This window comes from Lonchura striata, chromosome 1, assembly GCF_046129695.1.
Source record: "Lonchura striata isolate bLonStr1 chromosome 1, bLonStr1.mat, whole genome shotgun sequence".
NCBI lineage: Eukaryota > Metazoa > Chordata > Aves > Passeriformes > Estrildidae > Lonchura > Lonchura striata.
The window spans coordinates 151933669-151947613 of NC_134603.1; the positions used below are offsets into that span (position 1 = coordinate 151933669).

General features: G+C 35.5%; 1 protein-coding gene across 1 annotated transcript in view; it reads right to left on the minus strand.

The window, feature by feature from the left end:
• The window catches only part of LOC110484531 (sodium channel protein type 5 subunit alpha-like), a 31470-nt gene extending 17993 nt beyond the window's left edge, over window positions 1-13477 (minus strand). The window contains exons 1-10 of the mRNA XM_077781332.1: window positions 13205-13477; window positions 11710-11828; window positions 11116-11205; window positions 9924-10052; window positions 7753-7844; window positions 6675-6917; window positions 6045-6108; window positions 5286-5430; window positions 3885-4079; window positions 2607-2798 (exon numbers count right to left, since the gene is read on the minus strand). Of these exons, the coding sequence (XP_077637458.1) occupies window positions 2607-2798; window positions 3885-4079; window positions 5286-5430; window positions 6045-6108; window positions 6675-6917; window positions 7753-7844; window positions 9924-10052; window positions 11116-11205; window positions 11710-11828; window positions 13205-13477 (1542 nt within the window). The remainder of the gene's footprint in view (window positions 1-2606; window positions 2799-3884; window positions 4080-5285; window positions 5431-6044; window positions 6109-6674; window positions 6918-7752; window positions 7845-9923; window positions 10053-11115; window positions 11206-11709; window positions 11829-13204) is intronic.
• Between the last annotated feature and the right edge of the window lie 468 nt (window positions 13478-13945).

Consider the following 13945-nt stretch of genomic DNA (forward strand, 5'->3'; position numbering starts at 1 on the left):
AATCCAAAAGGCTCCAAAGACTCTTCTAATCATGGCCAGTGAAAGTCACCCTTCATTCCTTTCTCTAAGATTTGGTGTCTCAGAAAACAGAAACCCAGAATAATTTGTGTGCCAGCCTGACTGAAGTTCTCAGCCTTCTTGTTGAAATTCACAGGTGTTAAGGAACCCCCAGAGTTGTGTTTTTGGAAAGGACAAGGACATTTACCCACACTGAACTGGTTACTGCTGTTCATTGATCTTTAGCTGAAGGAAATAACTGGGCATGAGAAGTCCTCTGACAAACTGGGATTTAAAATAGGGATGGTGCACTAGAGAAATAATGTTTATAAACTCATTCTGTCCTACCAAAAATCTTCTACCCAATATGCTTCAGCCTCTTTTTATGATGAAAGTAGAGAGGACATTGTCTGAGGAGTCCTCAGCTGCAGCAGAGCTTGTATGACCAGTAGTTGTCACAACATGAAATAAACTGCCACCTTTGTTGTAGATTATTCTTATTTGACTAAAGGTAAAAATCTGCATTGGAGCAGCTCACACTGCTTGGATCTTGCTTTAGGTTTTCCTAGAGATCTTCAGAACTTTGTCATTCGCTGGACACAGAGAGGGGAAGGGACCTTGGAAAGGTCTGAAGATGTTATTTCTGAGATATAAAAATCCAGATTACATTTGGCATCCACCAGTGCAGACTTTGTAGCCTTGCAGAAGTAAGGTCTAGCAAATAATCCAAATTTATCTCCTGACTCAGACATCTCCTGCAAAACAGTCACAGACTTAGAAGAATGAAGTTAAATAGGAATAATCAGCCATAAAAAATTATTTATATACAGAAGATATGACACCTATTATGAAAATATATTTTTTTTCTGAATAGGTACAATAAAACACTACCATGGGCTGTGGCACAGCACTTCCTTTAAGTGCAGCAGAACCAAACTAGGTCACAAAATTGAATTATATTCTTAACACAGCAGGGGAAACATTAAAGACACTACAAGAAGCAAATGCTTTACTCAAGTAGATGACAGGTGGCCACCAAGTGGGTGATTTGGATTCCTTCAGCTCAAATACTGAATTTATTATAGCTAGGATTATGGAATTTAGAAGAAATTCTGACCATGATGACTGTCAGAATGAGAATATAATCAATTTTAGCTAGGATTATTTAGCTAGGATTATATGTCTGAGAAAGACTCCCCTTCAAGGATATTTTTCAAACACAAGGGAGTTGGAACATTATTTCTCTTAGCTCTGCTATGGGAAAATTTTCATTTTCAGTGAGATGGGTGGAACAATTCTGATGTTCTCTCAGAAGCAAAAGAGAATCTATCACAGGATGAAACCAGTATAAGGGCATTAGAAGCTTTTTTTTTAGATATTGTTGAAAATAATTAAGTAATATGGATAATTGCCTGAGAATTATATTGAAAGTTTCAGCTCAAGATTAAAATATCTAAATATAAGTATCTAAGTGAAGATGTTGACAAAGAGCCAGAGAAAGATTAAAGTTGGGATGGTCTTCTAGAAGATACAGCATTTTGTCAGCAGCAAAGGTACTATGGAAAAACATCTCAAAAAATAAACAAAGAAAGAATAATGAGTCTTAATAGAAGTTTCTTAATGGACTTAAAAATGAGTGGTCAGCAGAGGAGCCAAAAATCACTGCTATAAAGATGAGGAACAATATGTGTGAGATTCAGCCTAATATTTTAGATATCCTTCTTTAATTTATCCATGTGTGCAATTCACTTAAAATCCCAGTAAATGGGATACATATGTTTCTTGTAAGTTTGATTCATATAAATAAATGTTTCTGAAACCATTTGAGATGGACTATTGAGATATTTGGTAGTTGAGACATCCACAGTAGCAGACATGGCACACTGTGTCCTTCCAGAGAGGAGGTGAAAGCCAAGTAAGACACTAGAAAAGCTCAAATGTCACTAGACATCAATTTGTGACCTGAAAAATTAAATCTCCACTTGACTCTATGAGTTTAGAACCTAAAACACATGTAGAAACCTTAAAACCCCCAAAAATTCAAACCCTGGACACAATCTAGTTGCCTAAATATAGGAATTTAGCAACATTTGAGATGCTGCAGGGTTTATGAGATATCCACAAAGTGCTGGAAGATGTGCCACAGATATCAAAGATCTCTAGAACATCCACCACATGCAAGAGCATCTAAACTGGCACCAGATGCTTAAAGTGAGCAAGAGAATCACACCCCTAAGGTCAGAACTCTTCATATGGCATGGAACTAAACTCTATCCTAAGTATTTAGGTCAGAGAATGAGCTGTCTGTAGAAAAGAATAATAATTTAAAAAATAAAAATTTAAAAAAATAATTAGGCCTTTAAGGAAACTCTAAAACCTTAAGAATTTTATACATTTATTTCTGTAGTAAAAACAGAGATGCTGACAGATCTTACCACAGCTCTCAGAGCACAGGTCTATGATGTGCCATAAGTGTACCACTGACAGCCACTTCCAACTTCCCCTTCAGGCGCAGCTAATGCTGACTCCCTCTGGTCCCAAAATCTCATCCTTGAATTGTCATATCATATGCAAATCTAATGAATGCATTTTCTATTTCAAATACTCACAAGCTTCTTGTGGCAGCGATCAGGCTGAGAACGAAATATTTGCTCCTCCTTTTCCTGGCTATCTGAAATTAAGCTTTGCCTTGAAGTAGGTGTTCCTTTATTACTCTCTTTTCCTTCTGAATTTTTCAAGTCAGCAACTGACATTTCAGGCCCAGCATGCAAGGCCTTACTGCTTTCTTCCATAGCCAACATCTGTTACAGGAAAAGCAAAACATCTGTCTGTTAATTCTAGAAGAATGGACTAGGATCATATACCTGCAATTATTATCTATCTGAATTATTTGCACTGACAATTCCTAGGTTTCAAATGTTAGACTTCCATCAAAAGACAGGAGTACAAAATGCTATTCACAATTCTGAAAGACCAAGCTGGGTTACCTGTGAGCTACTCTAAATAAAGTCTGCCTTTGTCACTTTAAATATCATATTTTGTATCTGATTTACAAAGTATTATGGCTTATGCTTTCATTTTGCTTTTCTTGATTTGAAAAATGCCTTGAGTCCAAGACAGCAGAAGACTAAGGGCTCAAAAAAAAAAATGCTAAAATGTTAAATTTTCCTAAATCCTAATCCTGTTGAAAGAAAAATAGAAAGAAGAAGAAAGAAAAACAGAAGGAAGAAAAGCCTAAGCAAAACCTGGCCAGGTGGAATGCCAAGCACAGAAATATTACAGAGCTGTCAACAACTGTAGAGGAGGAACTTGATAAAATGGTGATGCCTAACACTTCAATGATGAAATTTGATAGTTACTATAGAATATTTCTTTGTCTTCTTACAAGTCTGACTTTTCTGACTGCTAGCAGTAAATCAGAGATATCTTTTATTTAAGGGAGAAGATAAAATGTATCCACTTATGCTTCCTTCCTGCAGTAATATCAGTAAGAGATACCCAGAGAAAGGAATTTTTGGGCACAGTAATAAAGATATTGTACAAGAATAGGGCAAACTAAGGAGTGCAGCACTCATGCAATACCATGAAAGTTATTTTCTTGTCAGAAAGCCATTCCTGTACAATGTTAGGTCTGCAAATCCTAAAACTTAGTAAGTTTTAACTTGGATTCATGGGTTTTTGTATCACAGGAAGGTTTATGTATTTAAACATATATATATATATATATATATATACACATGTTTATATGCATTTGTAAAGACATAAAGAGAAATGAAGTGTCAGAAAATATTGTAAGAAGCCCATGTTTAATTCAAAACATTATTTCCCTAATTCACAAACAGAAGAAAACAAAAGGAACTACAGATTATATATGATAATTTACAAACCTGTTCCTTCTCTATAACTTGTCTGGCATCCTGAAGCAGTTTTTCCTTTGCCTCTGTCTCAGCACGGGTAGCTCTGTTTTCCTCTTCATATGCCATAGTTACCACAGCCAAGATCAGATTGAAGAGATAAAATGAGCAGAAGAAGATGACTGCCATAAAAAAAAAGATGCAGGACATTCCAGATGTACGGATGGTCTATGAGGAAAAGGGAAAGGTGGTAATAAATTCTTAACAAACTAACATTTACAAAGCAGTTTCAAAAGAAACTTTAAACAATTTATTTTCCTGTGCAATACAAAAGGTTAATGTACTGCAGTGTTTTGAATTAACAACAGTAGGATCTGCTTCTGGTCTTAGTTATACATAAAAATGCATAAAACATACTGCAGAAAAGAATTAACAAATCACATTCTTAAATTTAAGTCAAATATCTTCCAGCAAATCAGGCAAATGATCCTCAACATTTAAGCTTTGAGAAACAACCTCATCTGCAAAGACATAAACAGGTGACTGTGGAAGAAGTTAATGAAACTCAATAATAAAGATGAAAGCTAGGATTATCTACACAATCATGAAAGATGTTTTAATTACAGAATAATAGGCAACATTTAGACTGATCATCTTATGATATTCTTTTTTTAATGGTGGTAGAGGAGATAGTTCAAAATTAACTCTGAGACATTAAAAACTAAAAGTAACATGACCCTCAAATGGCAAAAGACATTGCATCCATTTTAAAAAGTCACAGGTAATAAAGGCTGATTGAAAAGAGATTTAAAATGGAGCAATATGAAAGGTACAGAACAAGGCAGAGAGTATTGTTCCTGTCTGGCAAAGGTACTGTATAGACATGAAGGATCCAAGAAGTTCTCTACAGGTATTTTTACATCATTTTTTTTCAAAAAAAATCACAGAATTGAGAATTACATTCAATTCTCAGAATCAAAACATAAAAGTCTCCATTTTTTTTAATACCGTGTTGTCAAAAATGAAAGTGTGTATGTTGAACCCAAATGTTCAGCATTTAAAAGGAAGACAAACAGAATGTGACAAATCCTCACATTCCCTGCAGCAGCAGGGAGCTCCCTGGCTGGATTTGCTCCATATCCCAATGCTTGGGTGGTTACATACAAATATTTAACTCTTATTTAGCTCTTAACCACTGACCCCAATATGTTCTCCAACAAAACTATGAGCATTCGCAGCAGGGCTGCTCCCACCCAACATCATTTGCAGAAGGTGTTACAGCTCAGTCACTTGACTCTACTGCTTTAATATTTACATTGATTTCAGAAGAAAATTGTTGTCAGTAATGTTAAAACCAATACAGACTTTTCTAGTAGACATAAAGCTCTGAATTGCACATCTAAAGTCATTCCAGCAGGTAAAAAAAGTACCCACTTGTCTGTAGAGACGCTCCCAGTAGTCCTGGGTCATCAGACGGAACACAGAGAGGAAAGCCCAGCCAAAATGGTCAAAACTTGTATAACCAAAGTCAGGATTGTTCCCAATCTTCTCACAGGTGTAGTTTTCTGGACACCCCTTTCTAACCACAAAGGAAATGTTAAACAGTACTTATGTGGAGATTCAATTGAATCTGAAAGCAGCTAATACACAGTGACAAATAAAGATTTGTTCAGTTTGTCTGTAAAGAGGTTTCCTTATTCCCCAAAATATCCTGCCAGAAGGGCAGTTTCATATCTGACCAGCCCAGAAAACCATTTGTCTAGTAAAGAAAACTAGACAGAAACCTTAGTTTGGACGAGACAAAAACTCTCACTGATGTAAGATATGTCCAAACAAATACAGAGAGTGGAGAAACATGGAAATATCTTTACTTTTAAATAATTCACCAAGATGAGGAGAGGAGAATTTGACAACATCTAAAAAGTCTTTAGTGATCAGTTCTCCTTCTCATTTACATCATTGTACCTTACCACTGTACTCCCAGTGGTTAGCAACAAAATACGTATAAAATTGGCTGCATTTTTGTACTTCATTCCTTTTCTGTTGTGAAATATGTGGTTTTTAATTTAATAACACACCCCCTGATGAATTTTTTCCTCCTGAAAAATCATCACCATTCTTTTAGACCAAAAAATAAAACCATAGTTCATCTGCAGGAAAAAATTAAGTACAAAAACTGCTCTGTTCACTAACCTGGGATCTGCACTGTACCCACACAGCAATATTTCAGAAGAGTCTTCCAATCTGTAGCAGAGATCTAATGAAAAAAAAAAATCAAAGAATCATAAAATCAGAAGTTCTCAGTTTCTACAACTTTCTGACAGTAAACCAAACATTACTGCACATCATAAACATTCAGAAGGATCAAACCTCTGTGAAAGATCCTTTCCCAACAGAACTGATTCTCAGCAGATCTCTCTCTCTGGCAATTTAAAATAAATAGTTACAATTTGCTGCACAACTAACAATGTAAGGTTTTATTTGATCTTTGGTGAAATTAAGAATCCCTATGAGAAGTGGACAAAATCCATGAAATACTGAGTAAGTGATGGAAAAAATCATTCCCTGTGCAGTACCCTTAAAATTAATATCCCTGTGCAATGCACAGATAAAGAAGAAAATGCTTATAGAAAACTCAGTCCCTTCTATCCCACAGACTGCTGATCTTTCTCCAAATCCAAGATTCACTAATTTCATATTCAGTTGTCCCAGAGACTTCAAACTACTACTTGTGAAAACGGAAGGACAAATCTTCCTGGAAGAAATAGATGCAACTATATATTAATATGCCTGTGAAAAATCAATACATACATAGGAATATACACAGGTTATGTAAAGGGAGAAAATAAAAACATTTACCTGTATCACTTGGTAGATGTATCTTGGGATCCTTACATAATGAGTCGTCGTAATGAGTTACATTGAGGACACATTTGGCTTGTAAATTGCCAATAAAAAGCTGGAGGCCTATTAGTGCAAATACACTCAAGCAAAATACAGTCAGGATCAGCACATCCAAGAGCTTCTTAACAGACTCAACAAGTGAATTAACAATGACTTTTAGACCTAGGAAAATAAGATCCAATAACATAGAAAGTGAGAAAAGGAATGCTGTGATCCTCCTATATGACAAGACATGACAGCTGCAAGTTAAAGACAAAGGAAAAGTATTGATGTGTGGCTTTTACACTAAAATTAAACACCATCAATGTTTCATTAATGCTATAATTTCATCAAAAAATCAAATTATATTTTGCAATTACGTGGAATGATAAAGTTAATATATAATATGACCATGAGATATATAGTAATTCATAGATTTTCAAGTGCATTTTTGCCGTTGGATTCTGAAACCATTCTTTGGTACCCTAATTAAGGACACAACTTACAGAAATATTGAATATCTGGATGGCATATGCAACATACTGTTGAAAGTATTACACACAATCTAGACAGTGGCTGTGGTCAGTAAGGAAACAAATGAAAGTCTCTCCACTTGTGAAATCAGCATTCTGGGAAATAAACCAGACAAGATTTAGCTAATGAGGTAGAATATGAAACCAGAAACATGGTGGTTCAGATCTATTATGTTAGGAAAACATATTACATACAGTGGGCTGCTCCAGGAAGACAAATGAAAGAAACAAAGGCACTGGGCTAAATAAAAATGTACATCAGTGATGGGATAAAAAAAAAAAAAAGCAGAATATAAATTTTCCTTTGTCAAAACCATTTGAAGGAAAGATGATTTAAAAAGTTGTGTTAGGTTGCTGCTGAGGATGCAAAAGAGTCACACCTTGGGGTCACTAAAAGTGGTCAGAGAACTAGAAGACATGAACAGGAGTGGAATTAGAATTCTGGTCAAGAAGAGAGATAATCAGTAAGATGTGCTGTTCCTTACCTGGTATTACTGAAATAGCTTTCAAAGTCCTCAGTACTCTGAAAGTTCGAAGAATTGAAACATTGCCAACACTATGAAATGCAGTAATGTACCTGTAAAATTAACCCACACTGAACTGAATGACAAAGAGGGACCTTTTCAAAGCATTTGCTGATGGAGCAGGCAGTAATGAATACACTGTGAAAAATAAACAAGTCAAATATGTCCTAAGATACATGCCTAAAATTAGGAATCTAAGTCCATTTCTAGGCATGGATATAAAGTAAAGGAGCTTTAAAGCAGTGCCTCTGAAAAGAAATACAGTAAGCTACTACTTAGTGTGGATTTGGACGCTTTAAATTTGGAAGAGTTTATCTATCAAAATGTCAAATAAATATAAAACTGCCAATGTCATAACCACACTCTTGCAGTGTGACTTATCTCATGAAAGTACACGTTGCAGCTATCTCAGAACAAAATACACAATTCAGGAGAAGGAAGTTGAGCAACAGTAGATTTATAACATGTTTATTCTGTACCACATGGGTCTTTCTAACCTTTAACAGTCAGTGAGAACTTGAGTGTTGCAACTTGTTTCAATTTTAACATTTCAACAATTAGAAAATTTCATCAAATCAGTATTTTAAAGCATTGCATATTCTATACAGCATGTTAACAGGTTACCCCAAGTTTTTTAAGACTTCTTTCATGTCAGAAAGGACATGAATTGTGACTCATTGAGTTATGACAAGGTCATAACTAGTAACAGAATTCCTTAAATGTAAAGTCTCAATAACAAAATTCGAGACAATGGTTGAAAAGGCAACTTTCCCCTCAAAGCATGACTTTGTCAGCAGCAGATCAGAGCACATTGGCTTTGTCTAGTCTGTAAGACTGAGTAGTTATTAAGTACCCTAAGCAATAATTACACTTGACTTAGCAGTTAAGTTTAAGTAATTTCTAAATAGTTTTTTTTTTTTTAATTATTATTATTGTACTATAAGACATGGAAAAAACAGGTGGAGTTGTTATATTGTAAAGTTGAACACTAAATAATTTTTGGGGTGCAGGTAGGGAAAAAGGACCATAAATTAATTTTTTCATTCAGCTCTTGGACTGCCTTGTGATAGTTGTAATTATCAGGAGCCACCTAGTGATAGATGCTGCTGATCAACAATATTCAAGCTCCTTAGCAGTTCATGATTGCCCATAAGAATAATTGTTCATATACATATAGATGTGTGTGATGACACCTGCGTACATATAATCTATTATTTACAAATGAGGAAAAAACCTACATATAATGTTACAAACTACTCTCTTCCTTTTTATTCTGCCACCTGACAGCTTCATTTGGTGCCTTTAGCTCTCATTGTAGGAAGAAAAATATTATTTGTTCTCTTTTTGTCTCTGCCATACACTTCAATTTTGTTCCTGCTCTGCAATTGTCTTTTCATGCGAGTTTTACTCTGTTTAGTTTTTTGGTATGTGGAATTACAGATATACATATTCACTGCATCTTTTTTAATTCTGACATCTTTTGACATGTGTGGAGCAAAACTACACAAAGTCCTGAATTAAAATAGAGGCTACACAGAGAAATAATGTGTGTTCTGCTTCTTTGCTTCTTACCCATGATGCCTTCATTTTCTACCTCCCTCTCTGACTGTGACTGCGTGCTGGAGTGGAGCTTTTACAAAACCGTCTGTTTAAACTCCAACGTCATGTTCCCAACAAGTGGAGGCCATTCCAGAGCCCAGGAATTTGTGTGTAAAGCAAAGTGTGTTCTTCCTTGAGCATCATTTGACACTGGGATTTCATCAGTTATTTGCCGCCAAGTCACTCAATACCTTGTGACCCATTTTGGACCCTTCTCAAATGAGTTTCATCTGACCCAGAGTACAGCTAAGACACCATAAAGAGGCAGGTTTGGTTTGGGCTGTTTATGCAATTACCTCTTCACAAAATCCAAATATAGACTAAATTGAGAACAATCACACAGTTCTATGATGAGCTTTTAATTTAGGTCTTACTTTAAAATTTGTTTTTCTCATTGCAGACATGCAAAATGTGATTCAAGCACAGTTTAGCAGGGAGGATGCCAACAACTGTAAGGAATTTCAGCAACATCAAATGTTATTTTCTGCGTGTTTTTTTCCCCTGAGTGTAAAAGAAAAACTGATTTTACTTACATTACAATAATGATAAAAAAATCCAAGCAGTTCCATGGATCTCGAAGAAAAGTAAATTCACTCCAAACAAATCCTCTTGCTACTACTTTAATCAATATTTCAATGGTATATATAAAAGTGAAAACATGCCTGAGGAGGAAAGTGTATATTAAAGTTACAGAAATAAAAATAGCCATGAGACTGATACACATTCAGGCACATTTCTATCTTTTCCCTGATTTAGTTCCTGCATGGAGATAAAGGTAGAAAATGTGAAGCAAAATGGGATAGGTTGCATTACATTCAGAAGCACCATGGGGACAAGATATCTTCCTGAATTTTAGTACATTTTCCATATAAATCTACAAACACAAACATTCACATTAGCATATGATGCTATTTCTGGATGAAAGACAGCTCACATTTCCTTAGGAAAACATTTTAAAGACTGTGTTTATGTTCTAAAGCAAGCTGGAAAATTTCAAAGCCTCACTATTCTGACAGAACAATAACAACAAAGATTTATTTCAGCCTGTAAAGTTTGCACATTTTATATATTTATTCTGACAAATAACTGAAAGAAATTCTATAGAAAATTTAGTTATCACTGTGCTTACCCCAAATAAAAGGAATTAAAATTATAGAACTTCGGAGGCTCCAGGCACATTTTCTAGATTTAATTCTGGAATATGAATTCAAGTTACACTGGATACAGTGCACAAGTACCAAAGGAAGCAAAACATTACAAATAAATATCTTCCTAGTGGGAACAACTGACTCAGGAGAGTCACCAGGAAACAGAGGAAAGCACAGAATGAATATTTATTCATTTATAGCTTTTGTATGAGGCAACTACAACAGTCATTCAGGTTATTGCTGTAGAGTGAGAGATATTAAGTTAAAATCCTGCTGCACAATCTCTCAGAATGATTTAATCCTCAAAAGGAAAAATAGGCCAACCTCCTATGTTACACCAGATGGCAAAATTAGGCAAAACAGAAAAAAGGGCATATGGTGAGAGCCCCTAAGAAAAGGCACTGAATCTCCACAAAAGACTGGCTGATATAATAACAATCCTCAGCCTTCCTCAGGGGTCTGTCTAGCTGAGAATTTTCAAGCTCCAGAATTAGACCATCACATTATTTACATTTTTCAGTCCTGCATGTTAGTATCCTTGGAAAAATAGTAAGAACATGGCCAGTGAGGTACTTACTCAGTCCAGTAGACTTCTGCAAGAAGGTGAGGGATAGTCATAGCCATACAATTGAGTAACACAGTAAATGTAATAATGCCAAGAAACACTGTGAATAGTAAGTCAAGGAAAAAACCTCTAGAATATACAAAACGAAGCTCATGCAAGTTGCTGATTTCCACACACAAAACCATGCAAGCATTCAAACAATAACTTTTCATTTGAACATGCTCAGAACTTTTCATGGGTTTTCCAAGGAAACTTATAACAGAATCATAAATTATCCTGACTTGGAAGGGACCCACATGGATCATCAAAATCCAATGCTATCCTTGCACAGGACCAACCCAAGAATCCCCCATCAAGACCAAATCTTCTCAGCTGGGTAAAATTAATGTTTTAAATATAAAAATTAATTATCAGCATGTGGAGATGGTTTTGGAACTTAGGACACTAGTGGAACATAACATGTTTGACATGTTCAGACATTCACCTAAAAAGACCTGTTTCTACTAATCAATAATTCTAAATAAAGCATAAAAAGCAGAAACAGAATGACAGAAAATGGCACAGAATATTTTAAGATTCACATCAGGGAAAACAATGAAAGGATATGAATGGATCAGAATTTTAATTGCTTTTTTTCTGACAGGATTAAAAGGATCAAATATAAACAAGGCAGGTGTGGCACTAAACCGGAAAATAGTCCTCCTTTTATTTAACACCATAAAAGTCTATAAAAAAAAAAAGGATTCATAGTACACAAAACATTTGAATGAATTGAAAATTTCTGCAAAAATACATGTTCAGTTTTTCAAGTCTGCATCTAGAGCTATATCTAACTGCAGTTAGGAGTACAGATTTCCTTTATTTTTATTTGGAGCTGTGACCTGATTATACACATTTTGAAGGAAAAACAGCAGCTCTATTAAACTTCATCGTTGCCTGAGAGGAAGAAGCCATAATGGGAATGAATATGAAGAGCAAGTAATCATATTCATTTGGTCAAAGTAATTAAATTGCTACTCTGGGACTGTAACAATGGTCTTAATACCTCTTAGCATTACAGGCTACAAGAGATCATTTACAAGGTGCAAATTGTGTAGCACTGCCAAAATCCTGGATAGTCAAAGCAAATTTTTAATTTTGAAATATATCTCTATTGTTACATAACACTGTAAATTCCCTCTATGTTACCTTAAGGTCCTTGCAGCTCAGCACTTTTTCCATATAGTAAAAATGAAATCTCTTGAATGAAAAACACAGTTTCCTAACTTTAATATAAATTTCTTCAACTCAATCAACTTTAGTTCTGCTTCATCAATAGTATCACTTTGATGACTTTGAGAAAAAGGTATCTGGGAGATCAAAGTCTAAAGCATGTTCTCTGATAAAATTATTACACTCCAATACATTGTTGGCATACATTAAAAGAGCAGCTAGGACTGGATGGAACCTTCTGCTCTTCAGATCAACTCTTGACAGTAATTTAATGGAAGTATTTAATTTAGAAGGGATTCCTAGACTATCTACTTTATACACTGTTATAGACAGCACCACCAACCACTTTGGAATAACATGAAGTATGTGCAATATAAATATGGAACAATAAACAAAGCCAGTGAGACAAAGTTACAGCAAATTAAGACAATGAAAATACATAGGCTTGCTACACAAAATAATGGAAATATCTCAGATGTGCCTCCCTTAATTTGTATAGTATTTGTAATTCAGTGAAAGCATTTGCAATTCCAGTGTGACTGACTGTTGGACAGGCACTGTTTATACAACAGGGAGCTCAGCCCCACAGGCATCAGAGAAACCTCTCTGGAAAACAAAGCATCAGTAATCCCAGAATATATTTACTATTAAAGTGCACCAATCACATATGTTTTCATAATTAATTTTGATTCTTGACTGGAACTTAAAATACCTCTTAATTCCATAATGCAGAACATACCTTAGACCTCCCCCCCAAAAGTTGTCAGTAATGTTCAAAGCTCTGTCTACAGAGCAATCAAACCCCAGGACCTCCTGAATAGAGCTTTTATTATCTCTTAAGAGCTCAGCAGGCAAAAATTTAAAAAAAAAAGCTTTGGGAAGTTTTAACCTTGTGATCACTGTAGTATGGATCAAAATCCTCCAGGGGTTCCCCAACCAGCTCTTCAGGAATGTCCCCATACAGAGATGGCAACGTTTTGAAAATTTTCAGGTCCAGCTGAGGAGTAATTTTATCTTCTTCAGCTCCTTGCTCCTTATTCTTCTCTTTAACTTTGACTTGCTTCTTTTTTTTGTTGGCAATCCTTTCCTCAATTGCTGCCAAGGATTCAGGGGTGAATCGTCGAAATCTGTTAGTTTCTGATGGCCAAAACAAGGGATCCATTTTTCTTTCTGACTGTTTGTCTCCAGTACTAGAGGTAACTTAAGAAAGAAAGCTCTTGAGAGTTACAGAATACCAGAAATAACACACAGCTTTAATATCTATTAGATAAATGATTTTTTTACTTCTCTGAAACTCTGTGTCAAAATAGAATAAAATAGAATAGACTATGAATAGACTATTTCAATTGAAAAGACTCTACAACAACCATCCAACCCAACTGCCTGACCAGTTCAGGGCTGACCATTGTAACACTGACAAGTGCTTAACTCTTAAACACTGACAAGGCTAGGGCATCAAGCATCCACCTAAGAAGCCCGTTCCAGTGTTTGACCACCCTTTTGGCAAAGAAACATTTCCTCATGTCTCATATAAACCTCCTGCAGTGTGGCTTTGGACCATTCCCACATGTCCTATCACTGGATCCCAAGGAGAAGAGCTGAGCACCTCATTCTCCACTTCCCTTCCTCA